Source organism: Trachemys scripta, chromosome 22 (genome assembly GCF_013100865.1).
Source record: "Trachemys scripta elegans isolate TJP31775 chromosome 22, CAS_Tse_1.0, whole genome shotgun sequence".
Classification (NCBI taxonomy): domain Eukaryota; kingdom Metazoa; phylum Chordata; order Testudines; family Emydidae; genus Trachemys; species Trachemys scripta.
This window is the reverse complement of record NC_048319.1, coordinates 13,587,356-13,614,972: the sequence shown is the minus strand read 5'-3', so window position 1 is coordinate 13,614,972 and position 27,617 is coordinate 13,587,356. Positions and strand designations below refer to the sequence as shown.

At 44.0% G+C, this 27,617-nt stretch overlaps 1 protein-coding gene across 3 annotated transcripts in view; it reads right to left on the bottom strand.

Annotated features, from left to right (window-relative positions):
• ELAVL1 (ELAV like RNA binding protein 1) overlaps window positions 1-27,617 on the bottom strand; it is a 97,040-nt gene that overhangs the window by 24,037 nt on the left and 45,386 nt on the right. For all 3 annotated transcript variants that reach the window (XM_034754980.1, XM_034754981.1, XM_034754978.1), the window contains exons 2-3: window positions 26,159-26,342; window positions 6,075-6,178 (exon numbers count right to left, since the gene is read on the bottom strand). In XM_034754980.1, coding sequence (XP_034610871.1) covers window positions 6,075-6,178; window positions 26,159-26,330 — 276 coding nt within the window. In that variant the 5' untranslated portion in view covers window positions 26,331-26,342. The remainder of the gene's footprint in view (window positions 1-6,074; window positions 6,179-26,158; window positions 26,343-27,617) is intronic.

Genomic DNA, 27,617 nt, shown 5'->3' with positions numbered 1-27,617 from the left:
GAACTCTGCTGCTCTGCCCTCAGGTGACCAACTGTAATCCCCACCCCGTATATTCCTTTGGAAATTTAAAAGTCCCCTTCCTGTTTGCTAGGTGATGCGTGCAGTGGTCTCAGCGTATCTTTCCAAGTGGCCATGTCTGCTCCACGCACCAGGCAATCCCCCACTTGGAGCAATGCCGAGCTGCTGAACCTCATCGGCATTTGGGGAGAGGAGGCTGTTCAGTCCCAGCTGCGCTCCAGTCATAGGAAATCGGATATCTATGGATAGATTTCACGAAGCATGACAGAAAGGGGCCATGACTGGGACACATTGCAGTGTAGGGTCAAAGTGAAGCAGCTGCAGAATGCCTACCACAAAGTGCAGGAGACAAACTGCCGCTCCGGTGCTGTGCCCACAAGCTGCTGATTCTACAAAGACCTGGACGCGATACTCGGCGGCGACCCCACCTCCACTGCAAAGACCACTTCGGATACTTCAGTGGCTCATGTGCCAGTCGAGAGTGGAATGAGCCAGGAGGAAGAAATCTTGGACAAGGAGGACCCAGAGGCAGAGGATGGCTTGGAGGTCAGAGATGCATGCAGCCAGGAACTCTTTTCTACCCTGGAGGAGGCTAGCCAGTCACAACTGTCGGAGACTGGTGAAGTGCAAACAGGAGAGCAGTCCCCTGGTAAGTGGACATGATTTTGGGAATCGCTGAAGCCAGTTGTTGGGGGCAGAAGGGTTACAGAAAGCAGGCTTGTCTCCCACTGCATTCCTAGACTGAGCAGCGGAACAAACTGTTGATTGACTCCCTCACTTCACAGGGATCTCCCTCAGAGATCTTCAGAAAACTCACGTGGAGATACTGGGCAATCCGCTGCCACAGGTTCATTGGCAGAGCTGCTTTGTTTCTTGGCCCATTATCAGTAACTTTCCTGCGCTACTGTGCCGTCACAGCGGGGGAACCATTGCTGCACACAGGCGAGCCGCATAGGGGCCAGGGCGAAAGCCACAAGCTTGGAGAAGACCCTCCCTTGATTCCCTGCTCACCCTCAGCAGCGAGATATCTTCCATAATGATCACATCCTGTGGGAAGTGTGGGGACAGGAATGATTATCACGCCCCCCCCCTACAGTGCTGGCTCTCCCCAAGAGCCACATGCCCCAGCAGGGTCCGGGAAGAGTGATTTACCCTATGGCTACTCACCATTTTGGGAGTCTTCTGGCTCACGTGTGCTTGCCTGGGGTCAGCCAGTTAGTGACAAGTGTGAGAGTACTGGCTGTGCATTAAATCAATGAATCGGTGTTCTCTGTGTTGCAAAACAATACTGCTTCTGTAAAATGTTGCGTTTAAACTTCACAGAGATGACCTTGGGAGCACAGCCTCCCTCTTTGTTAGCGGCAGCTTAACGGCTGCACAGAATTAGAAAGCGGCCACGAAGAACTAAGGAGGACTTTCTGAGTGATGTTATGAGGCACCCAGCCGCCGAGAAACAGGAATTGAAGGAGTGGCGGGACAGCGAGACGAGGGACCAAAAGGAGAATGTGGCATATCAGAATGAAGCCACGGAGCGGCTCTTAAACATTATGGAGCGCCAAGTGGACACGCTCCAGGTGCTACTAGCACTGCAAACCGAGCAGCTCCATGCCCACCCTCCCCTGCAGCCGCTTTCGGAAAACTCTTTCCCATGCACTCCCCAGACACCGCCAACACACTCTTATCAACCTTCTGGCTCCAGTCTGTACCCACTCCTCCCCCCTCACAGTCCAGCACGGTGGACTCCCACTGCACTCAACAGTTTGGGCCTGCTGAAGTACAGTATCCGCTGCATTGTACTCCAAAGGAGAAGGCTGGATATGATCCCTGGACATACACATATCTTTAGCCATCCCGGTACCCCACCTCCTTCTGGGACCTTCCCTTCCCCCATCCCTCTCCCTGCTGTTTTTTTGTTTTGTTTTACTCGCTCTCTCCTCCAGTTGTCTTTTAATAAAAAAATTGTGATGGTTTGAAAGCAATCTTTATTCTATTAGTTGAAAGCAAAAACAGCACTGCAAAGCAACATACAATTGCATCATGTGCACCAATCACCTCCTAGCATTACAAGCACTGCAATCCCGAGCATAACAACAAATATTAGTGGCTTTCAGCATCAAATTGCTCCCTCAAAGCATCCCTGATCCTTATGGCCCTGTGCTGTACCCCTCTAATAGCCCTGGTCTCTGGCTGTTCAAACTCAGCCTCCAGGTGCTGAGCCTCTGTGGTCCAGCCCTAAGTGAAGCTTTCACCCTTCCCTTCACAAATATTATGGAGCTGTGATAAATGAAAAGGGGGGGGGGGAAATACGCAGTATCTCCCTTTTATGGACACCCAGCCAGCCAGTTCGCTATATAGTCTCTCTTGGTGGCTGTTCTCTGCTTGCTTTACCTGTAAAGGGCTAACAAAGTCCCCCAGGTAAAAGGAAAAGGAGTGGGCACCTGACCAAAAGAGCCAATGGGAAGGTTAGAACTTTTTAAAAATGGGAAAAAAGCTTTCCCTTTGTCTCTCGGTTGTTCTCTCTTGGCTGAAGAGACAGGGGCAGCAGGAGTGCTGTGTAAAGTTTGAACCAGGTATGAAAAATTATATTCCATATTTGGAAGGGTTCACTGGCACAGGGAATGTTTAGACAGACACCATCAGGTTTATTTCGGCTTGTGGATTTCCTCTGTGCTAAGCTCAGGTATTTTTGTTTTCTTTTGTAACATTAAGCTGGACCCTAGGGAGCCATTCTTGGTGTTTAACCCCTTTTCAATTGCTTTATAAAATCTAGCAATAGCCTGATTTTCCAGATGTGTTTCCTTTCTTCTTTTTTTAATAAAATGTACCTTTCTTAAAAAACCTGATTGTTTTTTTTGTCTTAAAGGTCTGTGTATATGTTTTTCAATTAGCTGATGGCAACAGCTGGGTTTCCCTTTTGTTTGTTTTCTTTCTCGGCTTCCCCAAGGGAGGGGTGTAAAAGCTGAGGAGCCTCAGGGAAAACTTCCCAAGTGAGTTTTTCTAGGATTTGCAAGAGGCAGTTTTTCACTTGGGTGGTGGCAGCGTTTATCAAAGGAGGGAGGGATAGCTCAGTGGTTTGAGCATTGGCCTGCTAAACCCAGGATTGTGAGTTCAATCCTCGAGGGGGCCATTTAGGGACCTAAGGTAAAAATCTGTCTGGGGATTGGTCCTGCTTTGAGCAGGGGGTTAGACTAGATGATCTCCTGAGGTCCCTTCCAATCCTGATATTTTATGATTCTAAGGTCAAAGAAAAGCTGTAAACTTGGGAGTTTAATACAAGCCTGGAGTGGCAAGTATTAATTTTTAGAATCCTTGCGGGCCCTCACCTTCTGCACTCCAAGTGCCAGAGTGGGGAATCAGCCTTGAGAGGAGCGTACGGCACATGGCTATAAGCATAGGAATATTGTCATCGACCAGGTCCAGCTTCCCATAGAGGCAGCGCCAGCGGGCTTTTAAACGGCCAAAAACACACTGAACAGTCATTCTGCACTTGCTCAGCCTGTTGTTGAACTCCTTGTTGCTGTCAAATTGCCCCATGTAGGACTTCATAAGCCATGGCATTCACGGGTAGGTGGGGTCTCCCAGGATCACAATGGACATCTCAATTTCCCTTATGGTGATTTTCTGGTCCGGGAAGAAAGTCCCTGCTTGCAGCTTCCTGAACAGGCCAGTGTTCCGAAAGATGCATGCGTGATCCACACAAGGGCCTGGAGAACCATTGAGAAATGCCCCTTGCGATTTATGTACTCGGTGGCTAGGTGGTCTGGTGCCAGGGTTGGAATATGCATGCCATCTATCGCCTCTCCACAGTTAGGGAAGCCCATTTGTGCAAAGCCATCTACAATGTCACACACATTACCCAGAGTCATGGTCTTTCAGAGCAGGATGTGATTAATGGCCCTGCACTCTTCCATCAACACGAGTCCAACAGTAGACTTTCCCACTCTGAACCGATTAGCGACCAATCAGTAGCAGTCTGGAGTAGTCAGCTTCCAGAGTGATCACCACACACTTCTCCAACAGGAGGGAAGCTGTCATTCTTGTGTCCTTGCGCCAAAGGGCTAGGGCGAGCTAATCACACAGTCCCATGAATGTGACTTTCCTCATCCGAAAGTTCTGCAGCTATGAATGCCACAAGCAATCTTGTGTCGTAGCTACTACGCGTGGCAAGATCAATGTCGCACTCCTCTTGCCTTCTGTTAGTCTTTAAGGTGCCACCAGACTCCTTGTTATTTTTGTAGATACAGACTAACACGGCTACCCCCTGACTCTTGCCTTTGTAGTTTAAGAAATAACTCCACTGCCACTCGTGACGTGTTAGTCAGAGCGAGCAGCATACTGGTCAACAGTTCGGGATTCATTCCTGCAGCCCGAAGAGGCAGGGCACACAGTACACAAACCGTTGAAAGATGGCGCCAACTGTGGACGGAACCACAGGGATTGCTGGGATGCGAAACAATGCATCACGGGTCACTGGGACAGGACTCAGGATGCCCCGCGACCCCCTCAGCCTTCCCACAAGTCTTAGCGGCAGAAGAAAAAGAGGTGCTCTGTGGGAGAGCTGTCCAGAGTGCACCGCTCCGAATACTGTTGCAAGTGTGAACATGCTATTGTGCAGGCAGCTGACAGTGTGAACACACAGCAGTAGTTTCCCTTCAGCGCTCTCTGAGCAGCGCTGTAACTTTGCCAGTGTAGATGTGCCCCTAAGTGGCATCACTCTGATGAGCCAACTATAGGCCCATCATTGATGCTGCCAACTGACATATGATACATTGAGCAGCCCCGACATGAGTTTTGCTTCATGTATCATATCTGTTATTTTGTAATAATTTCAGTGCCTACTAAGAACCAATAATCATATTCAAGCACAGAGCGTACCAGTTGAAGAACTCATGACATCAATACAGGCTTTTAGAACTGGAGTTAGGGACAGTTAACTAGCAGAAGTACACCTTTTATCCTCTTTTCAATTCTTCTACTACAGAAAAAGAAAGTTACAAGCAAATATTTCAGCAGATCTGAGAGTTTATCCTTTTCAGGACAATGGTATACATACATTGTGCACATCTTTCCTTTGTTTTAAGGCAGAGCTTATTGAGTACCTGAGATTCACATGAGTTCAATCCAAAAGCCAGGCAACAATCTGGAATAATCTTACCTACTGTGCACAGACACCACAGTCGTCACATATGGCATTGGGATAGAACCCATGACCTGCCAGTAATTATGTACACCAGGAGTATGTAAATTGGCACCTAGATACTATAGTGATGGGTGCTCTAAAAATGGAGGGAAGGGAAGAGAGAAAGAGAGAGAGAGAGAATCTTTGAAAATAAAGCTATTACAAAAGCTGAGGTGTTTGACAGCTCATTCCACTGCACGGTTCCCCTATAAACACCCTGTTCCCAGTTTCTGGTGCTCTCTTTCTTGAGTGCACAGCATTCACTCAAGAACAGCAAATGACAAAACTAAATATTTATCTGAGCATGGAATCTAACAAGTCTCAGAATTAAGAACTTCTTCCAATGTAAGTTAATAATATAACTGACAAATATATTTACAAAACAAATGGGTGCTATTTGAGCTGCCTACTCGGGGTGGCTATTGTGCTTTACAGTGGTATCATCAAGGAGACAGATACTTTGGGAACTCAAGAGGAAAAAAAAAAGCTGAATACTCAGCAATCCACACTTAATTCAGTAGCAGCTGCTGGGTGACCAGCAGTTATGAAAAATCAGTCCAAAAATCAGTCCAGTTTTAAGACAGTAATGAAACAAAATGCTAATTAGAAGTTTTCAGAATAATTTATCTCACCAGCTAAGGTTTTCAAATATTTTCTTACGTCAAAAGCAGCACTTCTTTACGTTATGCAAGATATTAAACCAACATTCATTCTTGAGCTTTTAACCTTGCAAGGCATATAGAAGTCTAAAAGGAATTGGGGAGACAACTTACGAGGAGAATGCATTAAAGTTTTAGAAGACCGAGTTTCAGTTAACTGTTCTTTATGTATAAGTTACACTTCTACAATATTAAGCTTTAAAATCCATGCTTGTTACCTTGATTGTTTTTGACTGAAGTCTCAGGCCATTCAGTGTGTTTATTGCTCTTTCAGCATCTTTAGCACTCACATAGTTCACAAAGCCATAGCCTAAGCTGTGTCCTGCATGAAAGAACATTTTTTTTACATTAATCCTGATGAATAAAAAGGTGTCACTGTTGCAATTAAGTGAAATACATGTAATAAGGAAAAAAGTAATCAGTCTTTAGATGACAAAACTTCACCTAAAACATACAAAAACGTAAGAGCTATTTCCAACAACCCCCGGTTAAGTTACTCAGGCCTGTCACATCATGTGGGGCGTCTGATGTAATGCTCACCCATTTGCCACTTCAGACACGTGTGTCCCCTTGAGGCTAGTGCATCTCAGATGGCAAATGGGGAGCCTCAACCAGGGCTTTGGAGCTGTGCTCCGGCTCCGCTCCAGCTCCAGGCAAAAACCTGCAGCTCCACTGCTCCGGAGCTGCTCCGCGCTCCAGCTCTGGGCTCCGCTCCAAAGCCCTGGCCTCAACAATACATTCAAGTCTGAAACAATGACTCAGGTACCCTGTGTCATCTGCAATCACAATCAGCAACTATTTTGTTACCTGGGACAGATCCTGACATGCAACATTTTCTATTTCACTTGTTACCTTCTCCCCCCTACCTTCAACAGGGTGTTTAACTGTTCTCTCACAGGTTTTGAAACTTCATGCAAAGACAAATGAACCAAAGTGCTAAACTAAGTTTATAAATATACAAAGCTTGAAAAAGAGTGGCAAGTGAGAAAGTTTGGCAAATGACGGTGCACCAGAAAAGTCACAAGATTATCAGTTTCCCTGCTGCTGCAACAACTGAATCCTCCATTCCTGGAGGCAAGAGGGCTCTCTTTCACACCACTCTTATTATTTTGTTAAATTTGTCATGCTCTGTGTAGAAGGATGGAGTAAACCTTAGGTCCAAGTTGGTTCATGCCTTGTCTCGTAAAACAAAAAAAGCCCTACTTCTCTGCAGGTATATTACTGGATGTTCATGTCCATTCTTTTCTTAAATTATTCTTCACTCCCTCTTAAGTGTTTGAGAATAAAAATTCAATCTTTAAATCATCTCAGACAGGAGAAAGCTCCCTACCTCTTAGGCCTGTAGGTAAATAAGGCAGTATGCCAGGAGCGGTACAGTTACTTACTCTGGAGAAATGAATTCTCAGACAAACATTCTTTCTCCAGTTTCTCTAAATGCCAGCCCCTGCTGAAGTACCAAGTACTAAGCCCACTTTAGGGTGCAACTACTGCCACCAGAGATAGAACACATTTTAATCTTCTCAAATAATTTGACCTCAATACAGTGGCACTCTCCCACTCCCTTCTCAGACTCCCTCTCCCTGCTTCCCAGTCAGAGCCGTGGGCTGTGATTAAAGACAGCCAGGGAAAGATTGTATTATTTTATCTGACAGTCTAAAACAGGGGTCCCAAAGGCAGTGCCCATAGGCACCATGATGCCTACCAGGGCGTGTAAGTGCACCCGTGTACTGGCCGGTGGACGAGCATCCGCCGAAATGCCGCGTCATCCAGAGGCGTCGCCACCGAAATGCCGCTGCTTGTCGGCGGCATTTCGGCAGCGATGCCTATTGACGTTGCTGCTTGTCGGTGGCATTTTGGCGGATGCTCGTCCACAGCCCTCGGTGGCTCGTCGTCTGGCGCCCGCCAAATGAAAAAGGTTGGGGACCACTGGTCTAGAAGCTCTGCTTTGGTGGAAATGGTTTGGTTTGAGGTCACTAGGGGAGAAGACATGGCTGAGAAAGTTGCCCCAGAGGATCTTCTTCGGAATCAGTCATTTTTGGCATGTGGGCTCGTTCCAAAGTAGCCATCACCAGACAAAGAGGGAGCTCTGTATTATCCCCAGGTGAGAGCCCCTGCAGGACCCATGTATTACAGGAAAATTAAACCCTCTAGTATCATTTCAAAGTTGAATACACCAAAATAATGCCAGCTTTCCTGTACCTGCTCTGGACCATCTACAGATAATTGCAATGGACTCAAACATCGATCCTCTCAAAATTACCAGTAGATCCACACAGGATCCATGAGATGAACTAACAGCAATATCAAAGAACAGAAGGAATCTCGAGGGGTATAATGATTCAGTGATTATGAAGAGTGCTGGGAACTACTATGTATGATATGGGGCTAAATTTAATATGCAACTACAGCACCCTTTGACATTCTTAATGAAGTTGTACACATTGGCCAGCAAAATGACAACACACACTAGATAAAAACATGCAACAGCCCGACAGTCTCTAAAGCCAAAGAGTACTATTGTACATTTCACACCTCAATCAATCACAAAGGATCAAATGCTTCTGACTTCTACCAATCTGCTATAGCTCCCAAATGAAATGGACCTCTCATCATCTTTCCCCACATAGGACTAAACACAGTGTGCTATTCTCTCCATTATTACAGCGGGCATACCCTATTTTTTGTTGAGGATGAGCCCTCAGTGAACTTGAATGCTTCCAGATGGTTCTGAAGGAGAATATGTTATTTATGACAGACAACTCTCTTGATGGCTTGGTACCACTCTATAACAATCTTTTCCTCTTAACTATAGATAACGGTGGTCCCCTAGGTGCCTGCTTCATCCTTGGAGGATACAAAGATTTACAGTTGACCTGTGACAGACGAAGCAGAGAAGATGACAGATGTTTTTAAATTCAGATGGTGTGACTATACAGATGGCAAAAAAATATCCCTTGACTTCTACTATAGCATGTGCAAAGTCCTGATCAATGGATTTGGTCTGATTGCAGATATACTGGTTAATGCAGACTGCCTTCGTCTGATTGTTGATGAGACTTTCTCCAATTTGGAGGAAACGCCTGGTTACTTTACAGATACAAGTCAGAGCTAGACTGAATTCTCTATATCTGAGATAGTGGTGCAGGGCCTGGGAAGAGATAAATACTAGGTTCTCTCTCTGGTTGAGTTTTGGTCTGCATTATGCACTGGTAGAACTTCATGCCACAACCTGTTATCTGGGTCCCTGTCCTTCCTAACTGGTACAGACCACTGGAGAGATGGGAAAGGCACTGGATCCTTCAGAACTGGAGCATGCTCACACCTCCTTTGAAGAGCAGAGTGTTAAATGCTCTTTAGGAAGCATATTTTCAGCTTCTGTCCAGAAACCCACCTCAAAGCAGACTTAGCAGAGATTATGGAAAAGGTTACAGTAAAACTAAATCTCTCAGTTCTGGACTTCCCTGCGCTTTTTTGATCAGGGTTCCAACCTAGGTACAGAGATTGCCAACCAACACCACAAGTGTAATCTTCTCCTGGCAAAGGATCAAAATCCATAATCCTAGTTATCAACTCTCCCTTCAGTACCACAGATCATGAGGTGTTATGGCAAGTCAATAGGGCTGCTCTTTAGTGTCTGTGTTACTTTTTGTGGCGAGATCCTGAGGGCACTTTCATGTGAAGTACCGCAAAGTTCTATGATGTCACTCAATGAGCATGCTAAATGAGTGGCAAAGTAATAGGGCCCTAAATATTTCAATATATTGATGATAGATTTATTGCCATTTCCTACACTCAGAGAGTGAAGTTGAGCATCTTCCCTAGCTCTGGACAAGATTGGCTATGGATGAGAGTGAGCTGGATTAAACATATTACAGATAAAAATGGAATGATATAGTGGGTTAAGGGAGGCAACTGGAGGGGGTGGCTTATGTCGGATCCTCTGAAGGCATCTGGCCATACTCAGTAGTAAAATTAAACAATTAAGGGTCTGGTTAAATTTCCAGCTGCTGCTAGATGCTCAAACAAGAGCAGTGACAAAGACACCCTTTTCCTGCCTCTGGCAATGGGGTTGCATCCTTTCCTCTCAGATTAAGATTTTTCCACTATAATCCACGCCTTTGTCACCTTTAGTTTGGACTCAATGTGCTCTATAATAGGTTACATCTTAAATCCATTCACAAGCTGAAGCTAGTGCAGAATGTTGCAACTCTTTTGTTAAATGGAATATCTTGCTGTAAGTGCATGATGACAGTGCTCCAGGACCTATCCCTTGGCTCCCAGTTGTTGATTTTGAGTTTTAATGCCATAAATGGGTTGGGATCATCCAACATAAAACACACTTCTTTCCTTGTGCAATCCTGCAATAGTTGTGATCAGAAGAGGCATATACCCAGGGAGCTGGTATAGTATATGCCTAGTATAGAAGAGGGAGCTGGTCAGACCACCCGCTCTAAGGGTTTCTGACATTGTAATTCACTCCCATCTCCTAGTTCTAGATAGCCCAACTTAACTGACTTTTAGGGCATGCTGGAAAGTATACTTTGAGCAGGCATTTGGAGAGAGCTGAAGTGATTAGGGAAAGTGTTATTTAGGGGCCAGATGGATGGGGGACAAATTATTTAATTTATCCTACGTTTGCAGGTTGGTGATAGTATGTATGATATTGGGGGGAGGGAATGACTAGAGAGGAGAATATACTGCTGTACTGATTTTATAATAGTTTTCATATAGTCTATTTTTAGTTGATGGAAAGGATAGCAAGACTCTGGATAGACCAGCTTGTGTGTATATTTAAATCCAAACACATTAAATTAAATAAAAAGCAAAAGCAAATACGCCTTTTCTTCAGCTGAATCATTAGCCAAGCAGGACATGCAACAAAGTTATTTTAGATAAAGTATTACACTCCCAATCAACACAAAGAATATCTTTTTTGTTGTTATACTGTATTCTAACTGCTTCTCTTGAAGCATATGGTATTGGCCACCGTCAAAGACAGAAAAACAGAACAGACAGACGATTTATTCTGATCCAATATTGGCAATTCCTATGTTTCTGAACATCAATTTCAATGAACAAACTCCCCAGAAATGACCATGTGCAAAACCATTAGCTTCAATTAAATATATATATTTTTTTATATAAGAACTTGTTCATCCTTGCTGTTCATTCCTTGTTTGGACAGGTGTGAAAAGCCCGAACATTTTGCCTTTTCAGTGTTTATTGCATTTACAAATAGAAGCACTGAAGTGCTTTATTCAGAGACTTTTCCAGAAATCAAGATCATCTTCAACTGGCCCAATCTCCCAGTACCTTCAGGTTAGGCATTAGAGTTCAGTTTTTCTAGAAAGCTGTTTCATACAGTTAACTTAATAGAAACAATAGTTTCTGGACAAACAGGAACCAAAATAAGTAATTTATAATCAGTTTTGCTGTCAACTTGGTAAAGAAGTGTTCACATATATGTGGCGGGAAAAGGATGTGGACAGACAAGTTAGCCCAGGGGAATGGGATTCGACTTAGGAACAAAATCAGCAATCTTGATTTGCAGCACAATAAAATTAAAATTTAAGTTTTTAATGTACTTTAAGACTAGCGTGGTTAAAAAAACACTATAAAAGTTGGGTGGGAACAGGTTTTGAAGAAATTGCAGTCGAAGAGGTGAGAAATATTATACACTTAGTGAACATGTCCAATTATTAGACTATAGGCAATTCATAACCACCAAATAGTTCCATGCGTTTACGTATTTGGCTGAGCAAAGCAAGGCCTTACACTCAATTCAATGGCATTTCTCTGTCTGTAACATGGTAACTTTTGAAAACTGCACTGGCTCAATTCCAAAACGTCAGGGAATGTTCCAGGTATCAATCTGCCAAAATCGGTAGGATTCTGCACAAGTCAGAAGCCTGATTTCCACTGATCTAGTTATGATTATGCAGGCTCTGGATACAAGGGTAAGGTCAATGCCCTCAGAGGTTAAGGTGAGATACTGGGACTCGAGAACATCTCTCTACAGCACCAAATGGGCATTCTGTGGACCTAATTTAAGTGAAAATAAGGCTTGCTGGAAGCCTCTCACACATTCACCCACTGGGCTCCTCACCTCCACTCCAGCCAGGTCTGTCCCCAGCTGGGACACTCACACTTGGGCAGGAGCTGGCCCTCAGGGGGTCAAGGGATCCAGCTGGGTATACAGCTTCACCTACATAAACACTGAAGTATGCAACCCTCTAGATATTACCAAATGATTCTTTAGGGCTTCCTAGTAAAAAATGAAAAAGTGAACAATGACTCTTAAATTAGTAGCCACTGGACTATTGGCAACTTCTCAATGGAGAAGGAAATTTATTTGAAAATTAGACAAACCTTAATAAGTAGAGTTGTCAAATTATTAAAACACAGTCACAATTAAACACAATTTTAATCGCAATGTTAAACAATAGAATACCAATTTAAATTTGTTATAAATATTTTGGGTATTTTTCTACATTTTCAAATATATTGATTTCAATTACAACAGAATACAAAGTGCACAGTGCTCACTTAATATTTCTGATCTTTTTTAGTTTACAAATATTTGTAAACAAAAGAAATAATATTTTAAATTCACCTCATTCAAGTACTGTAGTGCAATCTCTATCGTGAAATTGCAACCTACAAATGCAGAATTATTTTGTACATAACTGAACTCAAAAAAGAATATATAGAACTTTAGAGGCTACAAGTCCACGCAGTCCTACTTCTTGTTCAGCTTAATTATTAAGACAAACAAGTTTGTTTACATTTATGGGAGATAATGCTGCCCACTTCTTATTTACGACGTCACCTGAAAGTGAGAACATGCATTCACATGGCACTGTTGTAGCCAGCATTGCAAGGTATTTACATGCCAAATATGCTAAATATTCGGATGCTTCCATGTTGATGGGTTCTGCTTGATAATGATCCAAAGAAGTGATTAAGTCACGACTATTTTTTTTAAATCTAGATAATATTTGTTTTGCATTAATCCCTTGCATTAACTGCGATTAATTTGACAGCTGTCAAATTATGTTTTGCTGTAATTGAAGGGTTAACTCATCAAGTACATACCTATACAACAATATACACAAAGGATAAAAACCATACTTAAATATTTAGTTAGAATTTGCAACACTGGACAGTACAATCACCTGCAAATGATAGAGCATTTACAATTGTTTTTGAATATCTTTAAAATACATTACACTTGCTTTGATTTGCTAATATAAGCAGAAACAGATTAGGAGGTACTTAGATTAGGTGGTTACTTAATTAGATATTCTGAGACACATGTGGTACCTACTTGTATTCCACTGAGGGTTTATGCGTGTGCACCATGCATCAAGAGCTGGAGATTTTTCAAGAAGTAGTGTCTGTTGGGCCATGCATGTGCCCTTTGCTCGCCTCACATTTTCAACAGAGGTGATTGAGGGTGGGCCAGACTGACCTTGTCTCCAATTCCTTCTCCACCGTGAATTCCTCCTCCAATTCCTTCACCACCACTGCAAGATATTCGCAGCAGAGGGGAAGGAGGGCAGGAAGTGGAATACAGATAGGGACCACAAATCTTGTGGACCCTCCAGTTACAGGTAAGTAACCTCCTCCTCTTCTGTGAATGATGGTCCCTATTATATTCCACTGAGGGTGATTAACAAGCAGTACACTTAAGTCGGAGGATGGTGCAAGGATGAAGATAGAAAGGTTGAGCAGAGGACAGCCGTGCCGAATGAGACATCCGTCGCAGAATCCCACACCTATGTGTGACAAAGGTATGTACTGAATGCCATATGTCCACTCTACATATGTCCCAAAGCAGCACAATGTGGAGGATGGCCACGGTCGAAGCCTGAGCTCTCATGGAATGGGCCCTCACCCCAGGGGATGGAGGCAGCCCCGACAACTGATAGCATAGTGAAATCCACTTGGAGATTGCATGCCACTTAACCCTCTTGGCTATTGTTTATCGCAATCTAGAAGATTTCCTGATTGGTCTTGTCCTCTGCAGGTAGAAGACCAAGGCCTTATGGGACATCAAGGGAGTGAAGTCATCATTCCTCTTCAGAGGCATGAGGCTTCAGGAAGAGAGCAGGTAAATGTATGTGTTGGTTAAGATGAAACTGGGATACGAACTTTGGCAGAAACTTGGGATATAGGTGCAGGGAGACTTAATCCTTATGGGAAAGTGGAGAAAGGAGGGTCTGCCCTCATGGCCCCAAATTCACCTACACTTCTTGCCAAAGTGATAGTCACAAGGAAGGCAACTTTCATGGAAAAGAGGGACATAGAGTAAGAAGCTAGAGGCTCAAAGAGCTGTTTCATCAATGCCGACAGAACTAGTTTAAGGTCCCACTGGGGGGCGATAGGTTGCACAGTGACGTTCTAATGAGGCCTTTCAAAACCTAGCAATCAACAGATATGGAGTATCCTTCCACAGGGGGGTGAAAAGTGCTACATTGCTGCTAGGTGGGCCTTGAGAGAGTGGAGGGCGAGACCCGGTGACCCCAAGCACAGGAGGTAATCCAAAAAAAGAGGAAATCTTCACCTCTTCTAGGGAAAAGTCCGTTCTGTTGGGCCCAGGTGGTGAAGCGGTTCCACTTGGCCCAGAAGGAACGCCTTGTGGACTCCTTCCTGCTACTCAAGAGGTTGTCTTCTGATGAACACGCCTGTTCTAGAGAAGATGCCCATCTAAATACCACTCTGTGAGGTGAAGTGTCTGCTGATCAGGATGTCTGATCTTCCCATTATGTTGCGTTAGCAGCTCAGGGAAAGTAGGGGATGGGAAGTGGAGGGCAAGCTGACATGTAGAGAAGGCTGGGAAACCAGATGTGTCTGGGTCACAGTGGGGCAATCAGGATAACCATTGCTCTCTCCTGCCTGATCTCGTGGAGTACTTGTGGCAGGAGTGGTGTGTGAGAGAATGAGTGCATTTCAAGTGGAAACCAATACTGCACTAGGAGAGGTATGTGCCTTGGGGGAGGCAAAGAGGTCCCTTGTCAGAGTCCCCCATTTGCTGAAGATGTCGTTTACTATGGTATCAGAGTTCCCACTTGTGATTGGTCATGAACTGTCAGCTGAGAGAGTCTGCAATCACGTTCTGAGTCCCTGGAAGATAGACTGCAGATAAAAGGATCTTGTGCACGATGCACCAATATCATAGATTGATCACCTCACCACAAATAAAGCATAACTTCATGCCCCCTTGTTTGTTGATGTAGTAAACAGTGGTGGTGTTGTCCAGAATGATAAGAACATGATGGGTGTAAATGGATAGGAGAAATGCTTGGCATGCCTTCCTTACAGCTCTGAGTTCTAGAATGTTGACATGCATCCTGAATTCCTGAGGGGTCAATGTTCCTTATGTTATGTGATCTCCCCACCTATGAGGGATGTGTTGGTGATAAATAGTCTTGTCCGGGGAGGATGGGAGAAAGGGGACCCTCACACAGACCTGTCGGGGGTCTGTCCACCACTGGAGGGAAGAGTGTACTTCAGTAGGAACTGTCAGTATCAGATCCATGGCATGGCACATGAGTGAGTAAACTCTCTGGAGCCACATCTAGAAGCAGCAAAGGTGGAGGCGAGCCAAGGCAGTGATGTACGTGCCCAAGGCCATATGGCCAAAGAGGGACAGGCAAGTCTTGACTGGGACAGAAGGACCACTAACTACTTGGGCTATGAGTTCCTGCAGAGACTGGAATATATTCCTTGGTAGGTACGCTCGTGCTATGATTAAGTTGATGGAGGCCCCTATAAATTCTAGGGACCATGTGGGGTCCAAAGTTGATTTTTCAACATTGATGCCGACTCCAAGGGATGAAAGCAGTCTGAGTAACATGGAGGTGGAAATCTGGACTACGCTGCTAAGAGCCAGTCATTGAGCTAGGTGTTATGAGGTCCCTGTATTCCGCTGAGATAGGCCTCTATGATGGAGAAACCTTTGGTGAAGACCCTGGGAGCAGTGGTGAATCCAAATGGCAGGACCCTGTATTGAAAGTGCTGAAGGCCCACCGTAAACATCAGGAACCTTTGGTGGGACAGATGAATGTTTATATGAAAATAAGCATCCTGAATATTGAGAGCCAGAAGCACATGCCTTCTTCGAATGATGGGATGACGGCTGCTATAGTGACCATATGAAACTTGGGCTTTGCGGCTGAAGCAACTGAGATGATAGAGATACAGGATTGAGCTCCACCCACCCTTCTTTTGGGGTATCAGGAAGTAAGTTGAATAGAAAAGTCCAGAGGAACCCACTCTATCGCCCCACTTTGTGGTCAGAAGTCTACCTCCAGGGCGAGGATTCTGTCATGAGTGGTCCTTCAGGAGGGATCAGGGAGGGGGTTGTGAATGAGGTAGCGTAAAGAACTCAATCATATAGCCATAGTGGATGACGTTTAGCACCCACTTGTACAGGAACTCCTCACTTAAAGTCATCCTGGTTAACATTGTTTCATTGTTACATTGCTGATCAATTAGAGAACATGCTCGTTTAAAGTTGCGCAATGTTCTCTTATAACTTTTTTGGCAGCTGCCTGCTTTGTCCACTGCTTGCAGAAAGAGCAGCCCGTTGGAGCTAGCTGGTGGGGACTTGGAATCAGGGTGGACTTGCAGCTCCCCTAAGTTCCCTGTGTGGCAGCCGCTCAGCAGGCTAATCAATTGCTGGCAGTTCAGCTGTCTCTCCCCCACTGCCATGTGCTGCTCCTGCCCTCTGCCTTGGAGCTGCTCCCAGGAGCCTCCTGCTTGCTGGGTGGGGAGGGAGGGGGGAGGATGAGGGGGGCTAATGTCAGGGTGTCCCCCTGCTCCTGCCCCTCGCTTACCCCATCTCCATAGAGCGGGGGGTGGGGGGGGGGAGAGACAACAGGGCTCAGGACAGGGGAAGCTTGCTGGGAGCAGCTGCTGTCTCAATTTGCTGATCTACTTAAAAAGGCAATGTACTTAAAGTGCGGTCAGCATACTTAAAGGGGCAACATGCAACTCTCTCTCACACAGGGTGTCTCTCTCTGTCTGCCATGCTGTCTCCCCTCCCTCCATTTGTGCTGCTTTGTAGAGTGTGAGGCTACATTAACAACGTGTTAACCCTTGAGGGCTCAGTCAAGTACTAGATCATCATTTAGCAGTAAGGCATTCCCTGGGAAATATCCCACCCTCTGACTTCACTACCTCAACTAAGCTTCATGATCATCATTGTTGTGTACAGTATTAAATTGTTTAAAACTTAGAGAGAGAGAAAGAACGCGCGCGCGTGTGTATATCTAGTCTTTTGTCTGGTGAAAAAAATTTCCTTGGAACCCAACCGCCTCCTCATTTACATTAATTCTTATGGGGAAATTGGATTCGCTTAACATCGTTCCGCTTAAAGTCGGATTTTTCAGAAACATAACTACAATGTTAAGCGAGGAGTTACTGTACGTTGTTATTGCACTCCAAGCTTGTAAAGAGAGTGCTAGACGACACCCAAACGGGGTGGGGTGTTTATATTGCAGCAGGCAAGGTGGCTGACAGCTCTCTAGAGTTCCTCAGAAATACCTCTTCTGTAGGGGTTGCATCTGGGAGGAGGAAGACTGGGAGGGTGGGTCCTGGAGGATGAGATTTTTTAATCTTCTGATACTTCCTTGGTGTTTTGTAAGGCCGTTGATGGAAAAACTGGGAGGTTCTGTAATGCTGTGCGGGCTGCGGCAGTACAACTTAAGTTTCAGCACACGTGTGTAAATACTCAAAATGGAATGTAGCTCTCAGAACCTTGAGGGTGTGGAGGGAATCATCAGGTCCTTTGATGGTATTTTGTACCTCCCTAGGTAAACCAGACAAATGGAGCCCCACTACCTCCTCATGACGATGTGCCCATGGCCATTTAATGCAATGAGATATCTGCTGCATGTACCACTGATTGGACTGAGGTCCTTGCTATCAGCTTCCCCTCCACAATTATTGCCTGGAATCGGGTCTGGTCCTGTTGTGGCAGCTACTTGGCAAAATCCTGCAATTTTCTGTAATTCAGGAAATCATATGTGGTAAGTAATGCTTGATCATTTGAAATCCTGTATTGAAGGTTGGCTGAAAAGAAAACTTCGCAGCCTGAAAGGTCCAGTTGCTTGCCCTTCCTGTTGAATGGGGTGAAGGATGGATGCTGTTGCCTAGCCCGTTCTGTCATTGCATGTACCACAAGTTAACTGGGAGGTGGATGTGAGAAGAGAAACTCAGACCCCTTGACTGGTACATAGTATTTTTTTCTGCCCCTGTTCGGGTAGGCGTACGTGTGGCTGGCGTATGCCAAACTGTGTGAGCTGGCTCAAGGATGGCATCGTTGATGGATATCGAGGCCAAGCAGAGTCGCTCTGAGAGAAGTATATCCAGCAGCTTATGCTGAGTGTCTTGGATCTCCTCCAGGGGAATGTAAAGCTCTCCAGCCACTCCACTCAGGAGATCCTGGAATGGCTAGTAGTCATCAGAAGATGGGGAGGATGTTGAAACCATTGCCACATCAGGAGAGGATGATGGGAATTTCTCCTGTTCCAGCAGTACCGTCTGAGATGCTCATCTTCCATTACAGGTTCCAAACGCCAACTCGAAAGCACCTCAGATGGTGAAATAGGCGAAGCCTCCCTGACAGAATGGACAGGTTTTGAGAGAAGGTATTGGGGCCAAGATCTGCAATAGGGCCAGCAGGATGGATCCAGAGGGTGCTGAGGCGGGCCCCATGGTGCAAGGAAACCAGTGGCTCCACGGCAGCTGGAGTGGAGAATACTGTCATAATATAGAAGGCCTCGTAGTGGCGGAAAGGGATGGATGGTCCCTAACCCTCATCCAAGTCCTCTGAAGATGAAAACTTGGAGACCGGTTCCATTGGCAGTACCATCAGAGCTGTGCACTGCTGGAGTGGGGGGCGAGGAGTGCCTCAGATGTGGCATGTCTGATGCCGGATATAACATCTCCCTGGAAGTAGAGGGCTCCAGAAAGCATTGGGACTTTGGTTCTCCCAGAACAAACACTTACTGGGGTTCTGGCACTTTTCCCAACCTCCTTGGAGTCAAGAGCGCTTTCTCGGTCCCCGGAACCGGAATGGGAGCGGTGGTCTTCCTTGGAGCTTATGGCTCTCTGGCTCTGAGCGATGCTAATGTTGACTTGTGTGTGCAGGTCCACACTCGGTACTGGCAGATCTGTGGATTTATGCAGCTTCTTTTCATGTTTGTGCACTGTAGGTTGCACTCAGTCCCCATGACTGGAACTCACGGAAGGAGTCTCTCCCTTCGTAGGTTTAGAGGAAGACTTACTGCCATGCGTATGTGCATGTCTCCTTATCTCCTGACTAGGCCCATGCGCATGGTCCATAATGGTGGTACTGCTGGTGCCGGCCTTGAACTTCATAGTTGAAGGCACACTGTTGGTAGCCTCAGGTTGACGTACAGTGGGGTTGCCTGGCCAGGGTCAAAATGAGGTCTCATGGCAACTTCCATGAGGTACTTCTGGAGGTGGAGAGTCTGGATATGGCTTGGGAAGAACTGGAAGATATTGCACCTGGATGAAATGTGGGCTTCTTCCAAGCAGTAGATGCAGTGTTAATGTTCATATCTGACCAAGAAGGAACGCAGGCAGGAGGTGCAGATTTTAAAGCCTAAGGTTCTCTGCATAGGCCAGTAGCCGGTGTTCACTGGGAATAAAACATCCCAAAAAGGAACCCCGATCCTACTAACAAACTACTATAAAATCAACAGAAATGGTAAAAACTGTAAAACTATGTACACTTTTTTTTTTTTTTTTTTTTTTTAAATAAAGTGTATCACACGCAAGAGGACACTAATAATTCCAACTTGGACCATGTGGCAGTCAGAAGGAACCGGAGACATTATTGGTCCAGTCCGCCCTTTATCACCTCAGACAAAACCCTGAGGCAAGCTATGGGTGCATGTGCGGATCAATGAACACTATTACCTGAAAAAATCTCCAGATCCAAACACATGGTGCATATGCATAAGCCCTCACTGGAATACAGTAGGGGCCATCACTTGAAGAACTGTCTTTTCAGTTTAAAGCAAGAAAGTCCTTGATGACAATGACCATGTTTGTATAAGATTTCTCTAAACAAAATGATTTTTTGTAATTGTTAATATTACACTTGTGGTGCTTGTGTGGTAGAGAGATTTGTAAAATTGCTAAACTACTTCCTAAATAAACAGGTATTTTAAAAGGAGGAAATCATTTAAATTTGCCATAATAAAGGCTGCCCCTTCTTCCTTAATTTTGCCCCAATGATATGACCATGTTATTTTCTTGCCCCACAGAACCTGGCCCTCAATCAATGCCTAGAATACATAGTAAGGCTACATCTACAGTACAGCTTATATTGGCATAAGCTATGTCACACGGTAGTGTGACTAAACCACCACCGAGCGACATAAGTTACACTGACATAAGTGCTTGTGTGCACAGTATACGTTGGTGGAAGAGCTTGTCCTGCAGACATAGCTGCTGCCATTCGCCGAGGTAGTTTTATTGACAGAGCGTCTTCACCAGATGCACTGCAGCTGCATCAGTCCAGCTGTGCCGCTGCAGCACTGAATGTGTAGCCATGCCCCCAATGAGGCAGTTATCTGAAGCCCTCACACCACCCCTGCCTCATTCAAAGGTGTGTAACAAATAAAGCAGGGGACTACAGGAAGAGAAAGGATGGGCTTGTGGTTTAGGAAGTGCATTGGGGCTGCTTCTTCAGGAAGTGGGCAAAAGTAAGATCATCCTGGACAGACATTGCCTTTGTCTTCCTCCTCACTGGATATTTACATGGGCTGAGGATTCCTCAAAAGCTATCACACTCTAAACAGTCATATTCCTTTTCAGCACCATCCCTTTGCCCCCAGTTAGACGATAGGCTGAAGCATTGTTAAGGGGGGCTGGGACAGCCCATGAACCTTGGGCAACCATTGACATGAATTATATCAAGACAAGGGTGTTACATATCCACAAAACTGGCTAGAGGTACAGTTTTCTGCATCAAGCCAGGATAAATTTCCATGGTGCCCAACCTTCCAACCAAGCCAGTCACCAAGACCTCCAAGTGTGATGTGACAATCAAACAGCACTTGGAAGTTCAACCTCCCTTGAGGAGTTAGTCAACCAACTAAGCAATGCAAAGGCTCTCAGGACAAAACCCTCAGCCCAGAAACTCTGCACAGAAGTCAGATGATTGCTTTGAAGCAAGCACAGAAGCAGAACCACTCCAACAGAACACAGAAATTCAAGGTGAATGCTCCATCTAGTTCAGTATCCTATCTCTAAAACTGAAGCAGCTGGCATTGGCCACAAGATACCAAAAAACCCAAAATAGATATGGGACAACCTGCTCCCAGGGAAGTTTCCTCCTAAACCCCAGAAGTTAGAGGTTAGATTATACCCTAAAGTAGTGGTTTTAGATACTAGTTACTAAAACTTTGGAAGGTAACTCTGGATGTTGCCCTCTAGGAAAGCAGTTCCTTCTCTACTTAGGCACAAGTAGCTTAAAAGCCATTAACCTCACCTATAACACAGTAAGATTTTTTGGCTCCCGAGGACAGCGTTATATCAGGGTAGAGGTGTATATGGAAAATGTAACTAAAGACAGCCATTTGTTAGGAAAAAGGGTTAAAAAAAGACACTAAACAAAGATTATTTACAGAATTTTATTTAAAGGGTCAAAGATGCATTGCTCAGCAAAATAAAGAGTTAGCAGATGCCTCAGTACAAGTGACCATGATCTTATTTGCTGTGTGAAAACAGAATACAGTCCCAGACAGTAATATAGATTCTTGGCACTGTAAAAGGGCCAATTTCTCAAAGCTAAAAATAATTATACAAAATACTGACTGGGAGCATAATGCTTCAGTTAGAGGGGCATCTTGGCTGAGAGGATATGAAAGGAACAATAAAATATAAGTCAGCATGCAGCAATAAGCAAATGGGAAAAGGGGAAATAGACTGCAATGAATATAAACTAGAAGTTAAGAATTACAGTTGACTCATAAAGGAAGTTAAAGGTACCAATGGAGTATCAATGGCTAACAGGTCAAAGGACAATAAGGAAGAATATTTTTAATGAATCTTGAAACAAAAGAAATCCTAACACTTATACAGATCTTTACTAGATTGAGATGATGGTAATATAGTCAATGATGCATAGAAGGTAAAAGCATTTGGTTAATGTTTATTCTGTATGAGGAACAAAGCTAGATAATGTATCCACCTCATAACCGCACCATTCTAGCAGTAACCAAGGAGGGTGTTAAGCAGTTTCTACTACAGTTAAAAGCTTTCAATCAACAGATTTGGAAATGTTGCACCCAAGAGTCTGCAGGCCACTGGTGTTAGTTCAATAAACCTTGGAAAACGAATTCCAGAGACCAAGAAGAAAGTCAATGTTCTGACAATAGTTAAAGAATAAAACAGGATGAGTAGCTAATTATAAGCTAATTTGTTTGGCCTCAATGTCAGGCAAAAATAATGGAACAGATGATGTGGGACTATCAATAAAGAGAAGACGGAAAAATAATTAAATGACAATCAACATAGCTTAATGGAAAATAGGTGTTGTCAAGCAAACTTGATTTTTTTTAACAACATTACAAATCTGGTTGATAAAGGTAACTTGATAGAATATACTTTGATATCTGTAAGGCATATGACTTATTACCTCAGATTAATAAGTCTGCATTACATTAAATCAGGGGTTCTCAGACTTTTGTCCTGGTGACCCCTTTCACACAGCAAGCCTCTGCGTGCAACCCCCCCATATAAATTAAAAACACTTTTTAATACATTTAACACCATTATAAATGCTGGAGGCAAAGTGGGGTTTGGGCTGGAGGCTGACAGCCCGCAACCCCCCCAAATAATAACCTCTTGACCCCCTGAGGGGTCTTGACCCTCAGTTTGAGAACCCCTGATTAAATCAATATGATACTTTTTAGATAAATTAAAATAGGCTAACATCTCAAAATGCAATTGTTAATAGAGAATGATCAAATAGTGGGGGTACTTCTAGAATGATCGGGCCGCCCCTTCTTTGTATCTGTAGTAATTTACTACCCTCCCCCCAAGTACATATACAGCAACCCAGTTCTGAAAGCACAGCAGAGAACAGCGGCTGCTGGCCAGGCGCCCAGCTCTGAAGGCAGGTCCACGCCAGCAGCAGCGCAGACGTAAGGGTGGCAATGTGAAAAGTCATATTCGTCAATATCACTTTTCACAACAGACTTAGCACCCCACTGTCACGCTTATTTCTGCACTGCTGCTGCCAACCTAGGGCTGACAGCCAGAGTCCTGTCACCTCCTAGTGAGGGATTGGAGGGACGGGAGGAGGAGGAGAGCCTGGGCTGCCGGAGGGAGGAGACCCTGAGCCCAGGTGGCAGGGCTCCGGCTGTCAGCCCTGGAGTGGCAGGGTTCCAACTGCCCCTTTATCCCCACCTCCCAGATGTGCACGGCACTTCTGAACGAGCCCCAGCTACCTGGACTGACAGCCAGCCAGAGCTCTCAAAAAATAAATATAAATAACTCTCTCCCCCCCCCCCCCCCCCCCCCCCCACACACACACACACACACACACACACACACACACACACACACACACACACACACACACACACACACACACACACACACACACCCGCACACACCCCCACACACACACACACACACACACACACACACACACACACACACACACACACACACACACACACACACACACACACACACACACACACACACACACCTTGACACATTCCTGCTCCTCCCTTGGGAGGCCTGCCCCATAGCTTAGAACCACTGTTCTAGAGGTTCCTGCCTCATCTTTCTCAGCCTTATGCCATTTAATAAAAAAAAATTTAAATCAATGATCTGGAAGAAAATATAAAGTCTTTGCAGATAAAATTTGCAGATGACTGAAAAATTGTAGTTTGCTCTTGTGTCCAGCTGTGACGAAGCCGTGACACCAGCGCAGAACATATTATTCTAAGTGTGATCTTCTATTACCAGAGATACAGCAACAAACGTGGTCAGACAGATTAATTTATGAGGTAAGATTAGAATAACTAAATCTCACATAATTCAAGCAAGCAACTAAGAAGAGAGTCATACTGGTGAGACAATTTCCAAATACAGTAATTGAAGGATTAAGACATCAAAGATGGACAGGAATTGCCAAGAGATGAAAAATCCACTCGCTAACAATAAGTAGTTTTCCCTCGTAAGAAGGTCTAGGTCATCATTTCTGCAGAAAACAAGATTAAATAAAAACACCATCATAAGGAGCAAAGATCATCTTCCAAATGTTAACCGATGTCTAATGTCTTTTCAAATCTGCATATAGCTCCAATGTCTGTGCTGCTGCTCATAGATTCCACCCCATAGCTGTTTGAGAAAGTAATGAAACACAGTCAAGTATTGGAGCTATTCATAGCAAAGGATGATCCAAAAAAACCGCAAGCCAGATGAGGGGATAGAATAGCAGAAACTCCACACCAGACCCTCCAGAATGGGATGCAGTGGTAGTGAAAAGGGAAGGAGGAGAGGGGACAAGTCTCTTCCCTCCAAGAAGCCAAAAGAGTAAGAGTGGGCAAGAGAAAGGAAAATGGAAAGCTCTTCAGATTTAACTTGGATGCTTAGGAGACAGAAGCTGATGTGGAAGACCGAGCCCATCAGCTGGATCCTCAGGCAAATCTAGAGATTAATTCCTCCTCCCAAGCAGATGAATGAAGTGTGTGGCTGGGCTTGCTATTCAGTTACAGGCCTCACTGTTGGCTCTCCATCTTCCATATCAGTCTTTGGTTAATAAGTGTTTTAGTCTAATACAGAGATTATCTAGCTAGGAGTAATTAAGGAATGGAACAATTAAGCTGACCAGGAAAAAACATTCCTGTCAGTTAATGTATAAAGTTGCAAAATAGATTCCCCAAGAATGTGGTGGAATGTCTAGTCCTAATTATAGTGCTTAAGACATTTTAAACTAATCTGAACAAAATAATGGACAACGTGCTGTAGAATTCAGTCCTGCACTGCCTGGGAAACGGACTGGATGGCTTACTATCACAGATCTTCTCCATCCCTATGTTGTCAAGCTTCTGTGTAAACCCCTCATGAACCAGTTCTGCTCATACTACCCACATATCCATATGCCATATAAAGTAGTTTCAGCTAAAGAGGGACTCTGAAAAGTTCTGGAAAAAATGAGAACAGGGATCAGAAGTCATACTAGTCGTCAATGTTATAATTAAAGTTGCAAAACCATTTCCACTGTAGTCACCTGTTCTCACATGCACGCTTTCTAAAATATTCACCTTCTGCACAAAATTTTACGTGCTTCGTCTCTAGTAAAACTGACATTCTGTACAAATATTAATTTTTATTCATGAGGATAACTCAGCCACTGAATTTTGAAGCTTCAGACTTGGTATGTAAATAGGCCTTAATGAACAATATGGGCTTTGCTAATTTTGAAGAAGCGAGTAAGAATCTTTGAAATGCAGGATTCACCAAGTGCTGTAGAAAATTCCACTAGGCTGTTAGCTACATGCTTAGTTAGACATGGGTGTAGGCAAACATGTATCCACAGTCAGTTAGTTGCACAGCTACTTGGTTATAGGAATTTACTACCTCACCTACTGAAGCAGATTGTAAACTCAAAAGATTCTGAACAAGGATGAGCAGAACTTGTAAATATAGGAAACTACTTAGCATGTCAAAAATTACGTGCCTTTATACTCTAACCACCTCATTATTTCCACATCAAGAAGCTGATAAAAACTCTGCTAGTGACTCTTGCTAGCTAATAAACTGAACAGGTGTATCAAGAAAGTTACGGCTCTGATTACACAAAAAGAACAGGAGTACTTGTGGCACCTTAAAGACTAACAAGTACTCCTGTTCTTTTTGCGGATACAGACTAACACGGCTGCTACTCTGGCTCTGATTACATTTGTTGAATTTCAAAGAACCATCAAGTTCCACAAGTCTAAGCAGCACTGTGTTTATTACTTTTCCCTGAGCCCCATCTTGCCTTCTTCCTTAAAGAGCTTGGGAAGTTGAAATGGAATTAGCATTAGAGCAATGTTAAGGTCACAAAATAAAGCACTCAAATAAGAAATTTCCTTAAGGTAAGATTATCCTGCAACAATATATAAGGCACGTAGTATTTTCCTGTTTTGAGGACTCTGATTGTTTGCACAGTCTACGTTTCACCTTATTCATAAGATCAAATTAATATTTCAGCAAGCAGTCTACCACAAAGCAAAAACTCTTATAGACTAGATTATACCTGCAACTTTGTCCCGAATAAGTTTAGCAGATTCAACTTCGCCAATACTGCTAAATAGACTCCGTAACTCATCCTGTGTCATGTTTTGAGGGAGGTAGTTCACGATTAAATTTGTTCTACCAATATCATCCCTGCAATCTTCAGCCATGTGATCTTCATAACCATTAGACATTCTATAAAATATCTGCAAAGAGAAAAATCACAAATAAGGTCTACAACTTCATTTTAAAATAAATTGAACTTTCTCTACCTGTATTCAATTGAAAGCTTTTTACTTTAGGAAGATGAAAACAAGTAGCTATTTCAAAACTATATATTATCTTAATTTCTTAAAGGAAAACTCCAGTGTTTTTCAAAAAAATTCCAGGCTATTTCATTCTCTCAAGCTAACAAACCTGAACCACTAAAAAGCCCCCCAGATGTTCATTTCAATAAATTGGGGGAGGGGGAACAACAAAAAACAGGAGTGAAAATAGATTTTAGGTACGTTTCAATGTATAACAAATCACATACACAAAACTATGTTAAAAGATACATATGAGCAAGGGGCTGAACTCAGATTGCAGGGGCAACAGCTTCACCCAAGGTGACATCAGAAATCTATGGCAGAGACTGAAATAGAAGCCAGTTCTCTTGGGTTCCAGTCCAGTGCCTTAACTATAAGTTATTTTCTTACAAACCTCTGCCTTATACACTGTCCAGCCTTTATACAGAATGAGGCATGGGTGTTGTAGAACTGACAGCATGCGATCACATGAAGACTTTAATCATTCATAATACATACAGAAGAGGCAAATTAAGATTGCATAAGAACCTTAATTCTGGCATTTCCTAATTTAGGGATTGACTTTGAAACTCAAGCATGCTTTTAACAGGGGTGGGTTTTTTATTACAATTTTTTAAGTTTAAAAAAACTGAAAAAAAATCCAGAAGTTTCATGGGAAGTCATACTGACCACCTCACTCAACTTAAGTTACCAGCAGGACTTGAATCCAGAACTTTTTAATCCACAACAGAGATGTACTACCTGAGCTAAATGAATAACTGGTCACAATATCAGGCTGTTACCCCCTATGTGGGCCAGCCACCTGAAGAGCAGTGACTTACACGACTATCTGGGAATGTTGAGAATCAGAATGGCCAGGTTCTATTTCTGGCTCAGGAGGGAAATGGGGCCTAGTGGTTATAGAAAGCCCAGACAAACACACAGGTCTGGCACATTCATTCTCAAAAACAAAGTAGCTAGATGGCTGAGACTTGGTCTGCAACATTAGAGACTAGAGTCCTTGTAGCACCTTAGAGACTAACAAATTTATTTGGGCATAAGCTTTCACGGGCTAAAACCCATTCTGTTTTTACTGATACAGACTAACACGGCTATCCCTCTGAAATTAGAGACTAGATTATTTTCCCAGCTGTTTGACATTATCTTGTGCAACTCTCAGTGTGTGTGTGTGCC